This window comes from Planococcus citri, chromosome 3 (assembly GCF_950023065.1).
Source record: "Planococcus citri chromosome 3, ihPlaCitr1.1, whole genome shotgun sequence".
In the NCBI taxonomy this organism is placed as follows: Eukaryota; Metazoa; Arthropoda; class Insecta; order Hemiptera; family Pseudococcidae; genus Planococcus; species Planococcus citri.
This window is the reverse complement of record NC_088679.1, coordinates 43,479,701-43,496,829: the sequence shown is the minus strand read 5'-3', so window position 1 is coordinate 43,496,829 and position 17,129 is coordinate 43,479,701. Positions and strand designations below refer to the sequence as shown.

Below are 17,129 nucleotides of genomic sequence, written 5' to 3'. Positions count from 1 at the left end.
AGCACTCGCGAGCACGAGTGAAAAGACCAACAAAATTAATATTTTTGAAATTGAAATTTTTAAGATTCAAATAGTTTTTGATTTTTGCAATCCTTTTTTTTGTGGTTGAGGCAAAAACTTTTAGATCTTCAGGTACCTAGGTAATAATTGGTACATGAACTCAAAAATCAAATTTCTGTTATTGGTTCTCTTTAAATCAGCAGGTATTTTGCAGAGCACACAAACATTTTTTCAAAAAGATATCTGGACTCTATGGAAGGGAGATTATCACCCAAATTCTCCTCCTTAAAACCGGCACTAATTCATGCCTACCTAACTATACCTATCCTCTGATTCTTAGAGCACTTCCTTCGGTGCATCTGCCGCAGTGCCAGGGTTGTACAAAAACGTGTTTTAAAAAAAAACAAAAAAAAACAAAAAAAACGTTTTTCTCGTTTAATACGTTTTTTGTTTTAAAACAGTTTTTTTCTCTTGTTTAAAACTATGTGTTTAAAACGCGTTTTAAACACGTTTAAAATGTGTTTTAAACACAAATTCATTTGTTTTGGGTTCACGAGACATCAATTTTTAAGATGAGACGTCATAAAATAGCTACTAAGCTCAAAAAATATTGAAAATTTGGAATCAAAACACAAAATTTGTCTCTAAAAATACAGTTTGTTCAATTTCACTGTTTTTCAACAAGAAACTAGTTTTTTTTTTTTAGGAAATTGGAGTTGAAAAAAAACACGTTTAAAACAAAAAAAAACACTGTTTTAAACGGTTTCAAATGGTTTTTTTTTGTTTAAAACATCGTTCTGTTTTTTTTTTCATTTGTTTTAAACATGTACAACCCTGCGCAGTGCCAGTCTTGAGGAAGTATTCGGAAAACTACTTACTTGTGGCTCATTGAAAGGACATGTCACCCAGCCTTTAGAATAAAATTTTGAGCTGCCCAAGTTGATTTTTTTATGCTTGTGAATTTTTGAAAATGGTGAATGAAATATTGGTAAATTAAGTACTAAAAGAGTAAATAAGTATGGAGATAAAAGTATAAAAATCGGTTCACAGGAACACTAAAAAGTTGACTTCCCAAATTTTTTTACTAGTTGAAATCTAAAATTTTGCTGAAGTTGATTACAACGTGTTCTGGACGATTTGAAATTACCAGAAAAAAATAAAACTTTGATGGAGCTACAGACAGCCGATCGGCTCAAAAATGGTGGCAATCGATTCGTGGATCGACTTTGGAGGGTATTAAGAAATTTTGAGTGATTTGTTGCAAAAACTAACGATTTTGAAATTTGAAATTTACCTATCATAATCGATTTGGAGTATTGAACTTGACAGAATTAAATTTTACGCTGTGAAACTTAATCCCTTTTCGAGACAGAGAAGGCTAAATCTTTCTATGATGGGTTATTAATTCAATTCAAAATTGAACCACCTCCTCAATTTAGTCAAAATCCAAGCCATCTATCTATCTGTTTATTTTTTCCATGCACCCTATGATACATATATGTTGGCATACTGCACTGCACAGCCAACGGTTTTCTTATGAAAACACCTTTAAAACTTGAAACCACTTGTGTTGCTCGTCTGTCCATGTCGGCATGGCCACACGCTCCCAACTAAACGAGTGAATAGCGAACACGCGTTGCTTTGGTCACTAATGGGTGATGATGAGCGGTCATGCGATATAAGTAGCATGTTGTATACAAATTACGCTTCATTCTTTTAAAATTTAAAATAATTTTGCTTCTTTCTACAAATGATTTATATGGTTCAATGCATAATTATCGTACAGTAGTTGCGCAATTGTTATTTATAACTTTTTGACCGTACGTAGCATAATGCATTACGAGAAAAAAAAGGAGAAAAATTAGGTAGGTAGGTACGTGCATGGTAAACAAGTTTTATCCTCTAAAGGTGATTAATAGAATATAGCAATAAAGTGATTAAATAATTCAAATAAATAGTCGCTTACTTACCTGTAATGTAATGTCTTCTTTTAAACTGTCTGTTAAGTAAACAACTTTTTTGCTAGTCTGTATGGCTTGAACCAAATAGAAAATCAGGTCAAACTTTTTCGTGGTATCTACCTACTTACTCTCTTGATTGTAGTGTTCTTCAACTAACTACTAATAATTGATAAAGCCAGCATTGAGTTCTAACTTCTGAACAATTCTTTTTTCAGTACACTCTCATTTTTTTTTTTTTTTTTTTTTTTTTTACCAAAGTTCAGCTCCTAAAAATTGGTTTTCGTCCTTACTCTGGCTGAATTGAGTACACTCAAAATTTTTAGGGATACCTTTTTTCTAGAGGTAGATGCAAACAGAGTTGTGGAATGCGTCCAATTATTCTTACTATAAACTACGTATAATGAGTACGAGTAGAGTAAGGTAAGTAAGGCGGGTATATCATAGATCTAGATATCAAATTGTATTAAAATGGCCATACTTTGGTTTCGTTCTTATTTTTTTTTCTGCTTTTAGAAAATGAAAGGAGATATGGTATTTTCCGCTTTGTTTTTTGGGAAATTAATAATTATGGTTGATGATAAGTCATTGGCAATAATAAAAAGTTTACGTTAAAAACTTTATTATTCATCTATTTACAAAATAACATCGAATGATAAGTTGAATACCAACACTTAAAAATAAAATAAATAACGCGAAGTGAAACGTAACTGGCTAAATAGTATACACTAATGCAAAACAACATTCATAACAGAAATAATTTTACACACTTTATTTTCTTGTGGCAAATGAAAAATAAAAAGAAAAAAAAATGGAAGAATTGTATAGATCTATAGAAATTGCACTAAAAATGCTTTTAACTTAAAGGTATACTTTTAAAAGCAAAAGGTAACAAAACTTAATTGAAATAAAAAATTGAAAATGTCACATAATTGGCGGATTAAAAATGATAAAATTGAAGATTGTTTGGCGATAAAGGTCCTAAAAATATGCCAATTCAACGATAATCTTACGCATTAAACATTCAGTTTCCTAGCCAAGTGGCTTTTGGGTACTTCACTTTTTGCCTCTTTAGCGACTAGGTAAAAGGGATTTTTTTGGTTCAAATAAAAATCAAACCTTACTTAATAAAAATATAATTCTCCTTTCGAACATAATTGATATTGTATGTAATTTGGATAAGTTACACACTTAGAAAAACAAAAAAAATTCTTCTTCTCCTTTTTTGATCACCTTATATACTTTTGACCACGAAACTGTTACGGGTAGGACGAGTAACATACCTATTACAACCTTTAAGAAGGTAAATAGGTGGTAATTCAGGAATAATGTACAAACTTTCGATTAAGTTAGGCTATTTTGTATTGCAGAAAACACCATTCACATAAATATGTAAAAATGAATCCATCTGTACGTGTGTGGCGTTAAATGTGAATTTGAAACCATCATGATTGTCTTTCTCTTTGACTTCTAACTTACATGAATGAGTATTTTAATTTTTTTGCCAATCTGTTGGATTTTTTGGAAATAGAAAATGTAATAATTAAGCTTGGCTTATATATGTAGTTGAGTCGTTAAAATCTTCAAGTTAAAGCTCTCAGTTCGGTATGCTGTGTTTCTTTATGTCTACGAAGATCCACTTTCCTTTGAAATGCTCGACCGCATAAATCACAGGCGAAAGGCTTGAATCCTGTGTGCTTTCTGCTATGAGTTATTAAATTAGACGATTGACTAAAAGCTTTCCCACACACTTGACATTTATGCGGTTTTTCTCCTGAAATGAAACATCACAATAGCATTGTAGTATCTTGTAGGCTATTTGTATGAATTAGAAATACCTATACAGTACGATAAAAAATTAAATATCAAATCGATTTCTTTACGAAAAAGTGGTTTTTACTCGAGTACATTAATTATTCAATATTCTCGTCGCAAAAATCTCGAATTTTCAAACTTCGAGTGTAAGTACCTTATAGGTTTATAGACGAAGATTATTGTAGAGGAATTTTCCATCAAATCATGGTAAACGAGTACCTACTCGAACTCAAGAAGGTATTTAAACGAATAAACGGTGAATTTTGCGAATTTATATGATAATGCGACGAGTGAAGACTTTATAAAGAGTAGAATTGTAATAAATGCATCGCGGAACGATGGTGCATGATAACGGTATTTCGTTGCTATAGCAACTATTCACATTGCAATGATATTTTCCGAAGGCGGTCTTTGTTGATTTTCCTATCCAATCACGGTATTATCTACTCGCCACAAAGGGTATACACATTCACTTAAAATACTTTCTTTTATTCATACCGTCTTCAATTTTTATCGTTTAACTACCGCGCTCTTATAAATGTTACAACCTTTTAACAACAGATTTTCTAGCCAGAAAATTGTTTTCTTCTCGCCGCAGCTAGCCGGAGAAAAAGAATTTTTCATTTTTAATCTGTATAGGTATATTCGCGATATAAATTGTTTCTCGTTTTTCTCGCTTATATTGATTGGAGGCGAAAATTAAAGGGTACAGGGTGCCTGACTAGGTACCTACACCATTTACATACGTAATATAAATTAACCCAAATCAAACAGTCTCTATACTAGTATTTTAAAATCAGAGCTGATGCAGTGCAGCCATTTCGTGTTTATTCTATAGGTACTTGATTATAATTTTCTCTGTTGTATTGGATTGCTGGAGTATAATAATAACCTATATCTACGATAAATGTGGAAAATTCAAGCGCTGCTCTCACGTAGCGGAAATGAAATGCATCTAGATTTCTAATCATGCATGTGTGAATTCACATTAGAATCTCAAAGAAAGCGTTTAGGTATTTTTAAAATTGCGAAAAAAACTATCAGATGAATAAATAGGTACCGATTGTGGTGAAGTGGTTGGTAGTATGGTACTGGATTTTTTCGTTGCATTTTCGCGAATAGATTTCGGATGCACTTCACTGATTTAATCATTTATTTAAGAGCGATTCTTTACATACAATTTTTGATAATGAGATAGGTGCGTTATCATTGAGAGTAGTGCTTATAGATTTACCTACTATTTTTAAAAAAGGGATCCTTTTTTTATTGTTAACGAAAAAAAAATTACATGATCAGTTGATAGAACATTCATTTTTCATATTTTTTCTAGTCACTTGAGTTTGAAGGTATCTCATCTAGGTACCTACTTGTTTCAAAACAATCATGTCAGAAATTTCATATTCATTCAGAATCAGTGTGGCATTCCTCCCCCCTCCCTCATTATTGGATTCAAAATCAAAGTTGAGGCAAAAAATGAATATTCTTTTTTTTTGAGCTATTCATTTCTAGACCTATCCACCTACCTATTTTAATGACATCTTTGGATTTTTTTTGAAAAAAATTAGGTAAAAATATGTTTGCTGGTGTTGAAATTGTTTTAGAATTAGTTGTCTGTCTCAAAGTTCCAGCAATTTTGAAGATAAGCCACATCTTCATGCAATGTGTTTTGTTAGTTTTCGATATTGAAAAAAAGATTTATTGATAAAATTTTACTCAAATTTTTAATTTTTATTATAAATGCAGAAATTCATCTTTGAATTCCAGTTTAGAATCAGTTGCGATGAAAATGTAACGAACACATTTTTCGTTGTTATTAGTGAGGACTAATTTTGTTACACACCTGTGGGGAAAGTACCACATTTTAAGAGGTTCAAATTTTTCAACAAACCAAAAAGTAAAATCAAAATTCTGAGAAATACAATTAGACATTAGCTACTCGGAGAATTGTTCATTTTGATCGTATTCTAACGATCTCGCGTTTTGAGACGCCTAGAGAACGACACCCCCCCCCAGTCATTGTGATCAGTCTACAGCAGAAACTCTATAGGAATCTCCGTAGGCCTAATTAATTTTTGACTTGGTGAAATAGTGGTGTCGATCTTATGGCAAATTAATCACATGAGAATGTCCCCACTGCATTTGAAAAAAATTGTCGATGGTGTGGTGACTCTTTGGTGATGGCTTCACCAAGCAGTGACCATGAGTAATTGATTTTTGACTTGGTGACATAGTGGTGAATCCGTCACCAAAGAGTTTTTTGTCGATTTTATGGCAAATTGTTGGTGAAATAATCCTCAGAATGTCCCCACAGAAGTTCGATGTTCTGGTGACTCCTTAGTGACGGCTTCGCAAAGCAGTGACCATGTTGTGTACTTACAATTTCTATCATTCGAGTCGAAAGTACTTAATCTTCTAAAAGTAATGGTGAATGGAATGTAATCAAAATAAAACATTTCCACAGTTGCAGTTGTCTAATTGCATTTTTTTCAAAATTTTGCATAGTTTTTTTTGTGAAAAATTTATAGGTCTCTTTAAATGGTGCTTTCTTCATAAGTATCAAAAGAGGACTTTGAAACGTGGATAATATGAACAAAAATGATGCTTTGCGAAGTTTCATTTTTCAATTTTTTTTTTCGTTTCAAGGGTTTTTTGGACTATTTTGAAAGATTAAAACTTCCATAGAACCTTCCATTTAAGTTTCCGAAGCATTTACTATACCTGATTTTTTTCATCTACCTATGTAGGGCCAGGTGATTTTTGGCTGCATAGAAAATGTCAACTTTTGTAGAACTTTTAATGTTTTGATTAGGCAGCTGATTTTTTTGTGAGCTTATCTACATTTATAGCACTTCAAACTTCATTTAAAAAAATAACAAAAAATATAATTGAGTGATTTTTTTTTTAAGCATAGAAAAAAAAATTGAAAATTTTCAAGCGTTGTACAGGGGTCGGCGTAAGTTAGTATTCGCATTCGAAAACTCATGAGTTTTCTTTAACACCCTGTTGTGTGTAATTAGTAGATAGAGGGTCATGTAAGTAGTGCGTTGTGTTCGTAGAAGTCCCACCAACACCTTGGTAATAATAGTTTCGTTCCCCACTATGTCACTACAGAAAAAAAATTACTTTTTGTTTTAAAAAATTTTTGTTTGTGCAAATCGGAATACTAACTTACGCCGACCCCCGTATGTAAAAACGCTATCAACTTTACTTCGTTTCATGGAATACATTTTTCGTTCTTCTTACTTTTACTCACACTTTTACTCACACTGAGAAGCAGATTTTTCAAAGTTGTTCAAAACAATAGTGACAATAAAAAAAAGCAAAAGGAAAAAAATTGACCAAAAAAATCACTACCCAACTGGAAAATGCAGTTTAAAGTGACCCACGCAGGTACACCTACGCTGGCAAATAAACATTTATTCGAGAAAGCTCGCAACTTTATTTCGCTGGATTAAATGGAAAAGAAAAAGTACCGGCGATTAATTTATTTTTATCTACAATCTATAACCTATAGGGCTCGGAATGAATTTGAAGACGTGTTGAAGAAGCTTAGATTCTATCTAGAGATTTCTTGATCTTGACAGCATTGCAATCTTCAGATTAATGATAAATGCCAAGTAATTCTCGGGGGTATTACAAGATTTTCGGAACTTCTAGGAATAGTACCCTTTCTATTATGGTCATAATGTTTTCCATCTACACTGATATTGCTCACGTTAAACGTATAAACATTCAATCTGCGTTCGTTTTTACCACTCCTGTTCTCCAATTCTCGTTTATTCGCAATACTTCTCTTTTTTCCTCTTTTTTCTCTTCTTTTTTTTTTATTGCGGAAGAAAATATATTGAAACTGCAGCTCGTATACTTTTTATAAATCTCTTATCAGGGTACGAAATACGTTTTCATTTTTTCCCCTCTATCTATACCGATGAATATATAGGTATTCAACGAAAGAAATCTTCGAAAACGTACTTACAGCTTTACCACCATATTAACTCAAATTGTGATAAGTATAAGTATTCTTAAAATAGATAGGCCTACGACGGTGAAGATTGTATATAGACCTAGTGCCTTCTATAGTTTCATAATACTAATGTATTTTTTAATACGCGCTATGTGTTTGCTCTGGGCGTGTGCTAAATATGTTTACATATTTTGTTTCACATTGAAAATGCTCCGCGTAGTTTATATTATTAATTCAGCAGGAAATTAAGGTTTCAAGTTTTTCTTCATGGTACCTGCGTGTTTGTTTGCCAAAATGTCGGCACTTGCTGCTATCAGGTTACCGTGTGCTAACGATATAACTGTCGAATTTTCATTGCTTTAATTGTAAGTAGGTATAATGTATCACGTGTACATTTAGGGTTTTCATTAGGATATTACATTACGCAAGATGGGATCTTTCTTGAGATTGCTCATATTTTCAAAGATTTAATGACGTGCAATTTTGATCCTGAAAGGACTGAAATTTTTAATGAAAAAGTGACGATCAGAACAAAACTGTTTTTTAAAGTAAGCATAGCCCTGCTCGAAATTTGAGGAACTACTTTTGCCATTTTAAAATATGGTACTCGAAAATGAAAATTTCAAGTTTGAAAAATGTCATTATAGGCCTAACCTTAAAATTTTTTTAAAACAAAAATGTTCTATTTATAAAATTGAAGTATAGTTATATAAACAGTTTGAATTTACTTTTGAAAGTCGGAAGCATTTCAACATAAAATTTTTCCGGTTGAATCACACACATACCTTTTTGAACTTGAATAACTCATTTTTCAAAGACCTTGTCCTTATTATAGGGTAGGTAATAAAATGCAAGTGTAACAATTTTAGGGGGGTTATTCAAAAAGTTTTGCGTCCGCCGATCAGCACCAAATTTTTTATGATACGGCGAGAATCCGAAAAAACATGTTTTTCAACCACGGAATTGAGAATCCTTAGGTGAAGGTGTCTCGTAATTTCGTAACCTATCATATTCCACCTGATTTAAAAGTCGCGGCGAAGCCTTTCAAGTTGATATAGGTACATGTATATTTCTTTAAAACAACATTTTACAGTACTTATACTCGTAGTTAAATCCAACAAGTATAATAAAATCGTGAGTTCGTTTGATTTGCGAGATTAATGAATGAACCATACGTGTATAAATTGTATGCTGAAATAACACATGTGATAGTTAATATCACACGTTTTACTAGACATTATTTGGCATCTTCTCTATTCTTGTTTAACATGACCGTCGAGCGATGACGACTCACATGTGAAAAAATTCTAACGCTGATTACCACATTCATGTGTCTGTGTGAGAATTGCAGAACTTGTTCAAAAAAAAAAGAGAAGAAAAAAAATCGTACTACATTTCATTCAGCATAATTGCCGGAAACATCTGTTCTCATAAAACGATATGATTTTCGGTACGAACTTAATGATATCTTGAAAGGCGCCGGAACATAATATTTTTTTAATTTTTGTTTTTACTATTTTTTTACGTTTGTGATAGCGTTGAAAGGTCGTATTTTATGAGATGCTTTGAAAAAAATACGCGAGGTTAAATTGTAAACGGGAAAAATGAGAATATTTTTTGAACGTGGTGAAAGTACATACATCTGTGGGAATATTTTCATAGAGTATTCGATAAATAAATTTAGACTAACAATCCGAAGCATTCTTTTTAGAAACATGCTTTAGAAAATGGTATGGTCATGGTTGTTAATAGTTGAATATGGTAGTCATACATTCGAAAGGAAAAAAAATTAAAATATGAAAGATGGTGGCATTAGTTTACTTAATTGATAACTCAATTGATTGGTAACACTGTTTTTTAATTGAAAAAATTCTGATCAACTGAAGTGTAATAAGGTGGATATTTGAAAAATTTTGCCTCCTCCGAGCTCCGTGGACTTTCAAGTTACGCAAAAAGTTACCTTAACCACTCGAACTTCTGAAATGAACAAACAAGTATAACATGTTGCCTACAAAAGAGTAACTTGGTGTCATAAATCTTAACAAAAATTGGTTGGATCTCAGAATTGAGAATGTAGACCAACAAATTTATTCAGTGAATAATTTGTAGAAATTTTTCTATCTGATTCAAGTTTCCCTCCCAACATTTACCTACTTGAAAGAATTGTATTTTAATTCCTAAAGATAAGGAGACGAAAAACCCCATTTGAATAGACTTTTTGGAGAATCAGCAGAAAATTTCTTTTAGGTATGTCAACCAAAAGTAAAGTACCCAAGTTGAAAAAATTCACAAAATATCCCATCAGCCGGCATTTCGGAGCTAAAGTTCATTCGTAGAATTTTGGAGAATTTTTAAAAGTAAACTATAGCTCAAAGAGCGAGAGATCAAAATTTCACCTGCATGATTGAGTTGAAAAGCTGGAATTTGGAACGTACCCGCCTTATTTTGAACCTCCTCCCGGTGCTCAGTGTCACCGATAAGAAGGGCAAGAGGGAAAATTTGCCTCGGGTCGCGTTTTTTAGAGAGCCCGTGTTTTTGAAAAAAGTTTGTGAACTTGATTTTTAGACGAAATGAAATTCAATCGTCATTTTTGAAAATAAAATGAACACTATTTTAAATAGAAAATGAAAACTTTAATTTTTTGAACAGAAAATGAAAATTTTATTTCGTTCGCAAAAAGAGTAGTAGGTAGGTAGGTAAGGTACCTGCGAAAACTTTGTTTTTGAAGAAAAAAACTGAAAATTTCTTTTTGAACAGAAAATACACATAATCGTATGTAATTTTTGAAGAAAAACTGAAAACTACATTTTTGAAGGGAAAATGGAAGCTTTGTAAAACAAAATCTATCAAACTTTGCTTTCAAAATCTCATGTGAAAAATTTTCAATGTGTTCTAAACTTCAACTTTCAAAAATAAAAACTTCAAATTTGAGAAAACTTTTTTCAAAAACGAAATTATAATATTTTTTTTTTTGAAGAGGGACTTCTTTAAGTACATAGAAAAATGTTGTTCTGTAAACAACTTATTTCCGGCCTCAATTTTTTTTTAAAAAAGGAGGGAGGAGTGTGAAAAATGTTCAAGTGGTCCTCATTGTTTGCCCCGGGGCCACACTAGCTCTCTGCGGCTTTTGAGTCTTTTCAAGTTCAAAGGCCTTATTTCAGCCTTCTAGCTGAGTTGTATGATATTTCTTTTTTTCTCCTTTTTGGTTCAAATCTGATTTTTTAAAATTCGGAAGAATGTATAGCCTACTTTTAAGCTTGAAATTCTATCCAGCTGTGTTAATCTTGAAGTCGAAGGTTTTTTCTGATTTGGGCACCCACTACGTTAGGATTCGAGCTTTTCTATCACAATTTTTTTAAATACCTAGGTCGTTTCTAAACTTTTTTTCAATATTTCCTTCAATATATTTAATGTATAAAATGCTCTCGTCTGTTTAAAAGAATATAAACTTCATGTTTGAAAATTATCCTTTCAAAAATCCAATTATTTCAACGCAATCTTCTCCCTCTTCTGTTCGGTTAAGTTTCAGTCTTGCTTTTATGAATTAATGAATCCTGTGAATAAATTATTTTTCTATTTTCATTAATTCCAGATGAAAGTACATAAGTTTTAAAAAATGTTAATTTTGTAAACTGTACGTATTAGATGTCTTTCTTTATAGTTCTATAGTAGATGACTAAGATAGTTTTTGTTTCTTTAAAAAAATCTATGGATTCTATTGCTACAAATTTTCGTCATAAATGATTTCCAAAACGCGTGGTAAAAAATTTCAATTCTGAGTAAGGTTCATGTTTACTATACTCAGTACTCACCAGAATAATTTGAAATTTGAAAATAACGTCAACTTCAAACGGCGGAATTGCTAATGAACTTTAAGGGCTAGAATTTATCGCTTTTTGGGGCGAGGGGGCGGGTCTGATGAACATTTTTTGCATCGGCTGTCGGTATAGATACCTTGACTTTTTGAGCATGTTGATGCCAAAGAATAGTTCACTATACTTTTCGAAAATCACTCCAAGGTGAAGGTCCCACTGCTTCATCCCCTATTGAGCGAAGGGGTGAAAATAAAATTCTTCATAGTATAATAGGTTCTGCTATCAAAATAAACTACCTCAATACTTTTAATAGTCTAATACAGGCGAAATCCAAGGTATGTTTTTGTTTTTTTGGTTAGAGCCATCACCCCAATGTCTATAATCATCATTGTCGTTCGAGTGTTGCAGTATAAAAGTATAGGTAGGTACTCGTATATGTATTATGCACATGCATAACATACAGACGGAAGCTAATTCTAATCATAATAATCGATAGAGAGAAAAAAAAACAGGGAAGCTCTGGAGCACTTTGATATATACCTAACTCGTTTACACGTATAGTATATTATTACCCGATTGCAGTGAATCATTGCTATAAACTAATTATTTGAGGCTGTTGTGTGCCTAGCATGCACATCGTACATGCGTCAATAACATTGGTTGCACGTGACACGTCTTGGGTGCTTCTGTTTATTTCCTTTTTGGTTTCATATATAAATTGAATTATGGCGCATATGTGTTTTATCCAGTATATCGTTCGGTTTTATTCGATACCCTTAACGCGAATATCGCGAGATGGATTGAATTTTTTTTCTCTAGCACACATGACACTTCATCTTTGCGACTAACGAAATAGGCTAGATACATACGAATATATACATCAATGATGAAAAAATTCCGTGTAGGTATAGATACTCGGCAATCGACATTTGACAATTTTGTTAAATTAGAAACCGCAATGATTTAATTAAGACCAGCGTTGCCTATAGATATCTATATAAAAATTAATAAATTATACGCTATTAAATATTATTATACTTATATTTGAAGAGAGTGAATTATTTCCGCAGTCGAGTCGTTTACAATGATCAGCTGAAAATATGAAAGGCACCAGTATCTATACCGAAAGAAATATTTTACAACAGGCGTTTGTTACCCTTATTAAAGAGTGTCTATTGTGATAGCGGGGGGTCGATATTAAAATTACAGACGAACGAAAAGTAGCAAGTAACCTCTATTTGACAAAGCATTCGTGATAATAATGATAATTGTATTTCATAATAATCGTCCAGGCCGCATGTAACGAACATCCTACATGGCATGCAGTTTGTCATTATATAAGGGTGTGATAAGCGTTAAGGTTCATATTTCACATAAAGCTTATGGTTCATTGCGATTAAGCTGTTCAATATTTATTGCTTTAACCAAACAATTCCCCGAGTAGGGTACTCGCTTCGCGCAATTCAATAACTTGTTTAGATGACAACCATTCGTAATATCAATTAAGTACGCTTTTTTTTCTACTTCTTATATGTACTTATTTTATTTTATCTAAATTTTAATTGAATTGAACATTTTACGAGTCCGATAAATTGCACTAGTTTTAACGAATGATTCAACTTGATACTCGGTTTACTTACACTTTTGTAAGCATTGTCCTATAAATTTTTCAAAAACGATTCGGAAAACATATTCTAGGCACCTACCTACATTTTAGCCTAAAAATGATCTAAGGAGCCTTTGAGGTAGCCGTTTGTACAATTAGAAAAATAAATGTTCAGTCACTTTTTTCACTCTTTTGCTTTTTCAAAATTGGACACTCAATTGAGTATTTACATCTAAACTGAATGAAAGAATTTTTTCCAAAAAAAAAAAATGTCGTATTTGTAAACGAAAAGCGAATAGGTTTGAGCGAGAAAGCGAGGGCAAAAGCATTCGAAAATTCATACTTTGAGAGCTGGAAAAAGCAATGTTTTTGTTATGCAAGTTTACTTATTTTCTTGTATTTAATATTATGTTGAATTTTATTGATAGCTTTTTATGAATTTCAATTTTGAATGAGAAAACCATACGAGGCCGAGCGATGTAGAAGCGCAAGCTTTCTGTTTTTATAATTCAAGTATGAGAATTTTATTTTACACAACATTAGCTTTAACCTACTTCAGCAAAATTTTCAACGAACCAAATTTTCTTGAACTTTCAAATTATCGAATTTTTAAATTGATAGATTTGCTGACTTCAACATTTGATGACTTTTTTTTTTGGATTTGATCAATTTTAAAACTTTCTTCATAACGTTTAGGAATACATAATTTCACTGCAGCTGTCAAATTTGTCAGTTTCCGTGGCCATTTCAAATTTCTGGGAAATCACTGCAGTCGTCAAAACTATAAAACTTGTTGATCTTCGGTGTCAAATTTTCAAATTTTTTGAAAAATTTCTTTCAATCCGTTGAGATTGAGTATAAAATTTAATGATTTTTGTAGTGAATAATTCTTCAAATTTTTCGAAAAATTTCATCCAAGTCGTAAAAACTGCCAATTTTAAACAATATATAATTGATCAATTTTGGAAAATTTCCGAAGTTTCCTACGAGTCCGGTCAAAATTTTGATGGAAGGAAGAGCAAAAAAGACAGATGAGGTGTATATGTGGATAAAGAAGTAACCAAAAATTGATTGCAAGAGTATAAAAATGAAATTGGGCACAACATTTTCCCACTTGGATACTTCACAAAAGAAGTCCTCAATTTTGAGGATTTAATCCGCCAATAAAGTTTTTCGAGAAACCATATTATTCGAAAAATTGAAAATTTTGCCCGCTACGAAGTCAAAAGTATGCACTTTAGAGAAAAATTGGAGTGAGGAATAAGTTATCTACCCCTTTGGATAGATTATGTTGGGCAAAGTGTGGTTTTAATCAGGGTGGCGTAAGTATAGCATTAGTGAGTTTGTCTCGTTAAATACCCTCAATCTCATGATAAATTTTGTCCTTGCCCAAGGATAGACGAGAGGGAGGGGATAGTGTTCGAATGTATACCCCTTAAACATTCGTTCTCGATTTTACAAAAATTCTGTAACTGCTGGTCTGATCTCTGATCAGAATATTTTACTCCTCGTGGGGATAGTAATTTAAACGAAGATGGTTTTAGTGGCCTTCAAAGTTCATTTTCTGTAGAAATCGTACATGTCTATGTTATTTTCAGAAAAAAAAGTTGTATCTGGAGGTTGTTAAAACGCCCGAATTTTTAATAAAATTACTTGGGTAGGAGAGTTATATAATAATAATAATTAAAAAAAAAAAAAAAACGAATAAATTAATCACGTAGATTGTATGCAAGTATACTCGGCAAACGATAAGAGTTGAAATTGACCAAGATTGTCCCAACTACTTATACCTACCCTTAAAAAATAATAAGCTTTGACGTTCGGGTAAAATTTATCGTTTATTTCAGCCGCTGTTAATTGACCAAGAATGGCTTGATAAATAATTAAAAACGAAATAAACTTATAATAAATAAAGATAACAGTGGTAACGAAATAAAGCCGTAAAGTTGTCGACGTTCAAAAGGCACATGTCTTCAGTAAATCTTAATTAAGTATTTATTTACCCAAGCTTTTTCCGTAACCGTGTTTTATAGTTTGGTCGTTGTCATTGGCATTTACCAACTTCATAACAGCCGTATAAAACGCCTGCGTTTGCTTTGGTAAAAATAGTTTCAAATTTCACTTCTATAATACTTCAACATAATCACGCTTTCCAGGCAGAGTTTTAATTTGATTTTATTGAGATTTATTAAGCATATCGTGTGCGGTACGAGCGTTTCGTCGTATAATGAGCTACCCTATTTTTCTAATGTTTTTCTTTTTTCCTATAAAATGATACAATCGACGAAAAAAAATATTTCGTACTTGGAAGAAAATCAGGAAAAAATTTTATCCCGAGGAAAAATCACTTTGGGAAATCCGCAGACGAAGAATTTACCAGCTGAATTCGTATAAGTATGAATACAAGATTAGGTCAAATGATAACACGTCAAAAACGACTTCACACATGATACGTATGGGGTAAAAATTTATCGTTCGCGAAAGGACGAGGGTTTCGGTATACTCGAGAGATTTAAAATAAGGGGGCAAATCGTGTTAATTGGCAATAGGATTTCTGGTATAGCGCTGCGTCAGATCGTCAACTTCAATTAGCTTATGCTCTCTAGTACAATTTCACTTGATTACGAATCATGAAAGAGAGAGGCGTTAGTAAGTAACATTTTTCCTCTAAATAATCGCGTTTATTTTCGTTTAAAATACAAAAGCGACCGAGGGTTTTTGATATTCGATACGAGAAGAAGAAAAAATAAAAACGGATTTACGCCTGGAACTGACGACGACGACGACGCCGCCGCAAATCATGATGCAAATTTCACTCTAGAATACACGAGTATTGTGCTGTTTCAAGTCTTGATTTCGGATCATCGAAAAAGTACCTAACGTTTTGCGGATATAGCACGCTCGTCGAATACATACGCCTCGATATTTTTTCCTTTTACGAAAGGAATCAGATACGTTTATTTTTGCTAGAAGCTAGAAACTAAATTACCGAAGAAACCTAACAAAAGAAAAAAAAACTTTTATAGCCACGAGAAAAAGGAACGAAAATTCGCTCTGATTGTTCTACTCTTAATTTCGTTACTAACCTTAACACTATTTTATTCTCTTATAGTCAGTCTTCTTCACTCTTATTTATTTTCAACACTTTTTCTTTTGCTTTATCGTCGGTAGTTTTACACCGAATGCCTTCAATTTCGTCATTCTCGTCCGAAGAAAAGGTGTTACGTTACAATTTCATTTATTGAAAATACTGTTGCGATGCAGACGTGCACACGATACAATATACCATAGTTTTGTTTTGGTGCTGATTTTTTCAGCTTTTTATAAAAGATTTTTGTTCTTTGGAGAGAGATTTAAATAACGCTTAAATGTTTAAGAAAAAAATGTTGACACTTATAGCAAAATCATTTTAATACGTCGAATTATAGAGAAGAAAAAAAATTGCGTTTTTTTTCATAAGCAGTGTATAAGTGGATATTTTTTGTTTCATTAAATTACACACACATGTTTTTGATTTGAAACATTCAAGTATCTATGAGATACTCTCGATAAATAAACCGTGTATCTCATATATAGGCACATACAACATACATATAATAAGATGTTCATGGAACGGAAAAAGTGATTTATATTTCCTACGAACTGTGATTAAGTTAGGCGAGAGAGAATGACTAACCATAAATTTTTTAATTGGACGAGATTACAGGATTTTTTTACCAAGTATATCAGAACGATGACATCATTATATGCCAAAAAAATAATAGGTATTTCCAAAAAAAGTGGAATTACGTCGCATTAGAATAATTATAAGCTGCAAATTCGTCGATACTGAACTGCATAATTATCCTTTGTCTCTCGTTGAATTGTTTTTGTGATTTAAAATTTTGAAGAAAAAAATTAAGAGAGAAAGAAACCGCCTAAGGTGCTCTACGCTGATTTTAATGTGGATTGGATTTTTGGATGCAGAATAC

The 17,129-nt window shown here is 32.2% G+C and overlaps 1 protein-coding gene across 1 annotated transcript in view; it reads right to left on the bottom strand.

Annotated features, from left to right (window-relative positions):
* Positions 1 to 2,585: 2,585 nt before the first annotated feature.
* Positions 2,586 to 17,129, bottom strand: part of LOC135839765 (zinc finger and SCAN domain-containing protein 30-like) — a 37,177-nt gene continuing 22,633 nt past the window's right edge. Inside the window, exon 5 of the mRNA XM_065355960.1 lies at positions 2,586 to 3,732. Coding sequence (XP_065212032.1) covers positions 3,542 to 3,732 — 191 coding nt within the window. The 3' untranslated portion in view covers positions 2,586 to 3,541. The remainder of the gene's footprint in view (positions 3,733 to 17,129) is intronic.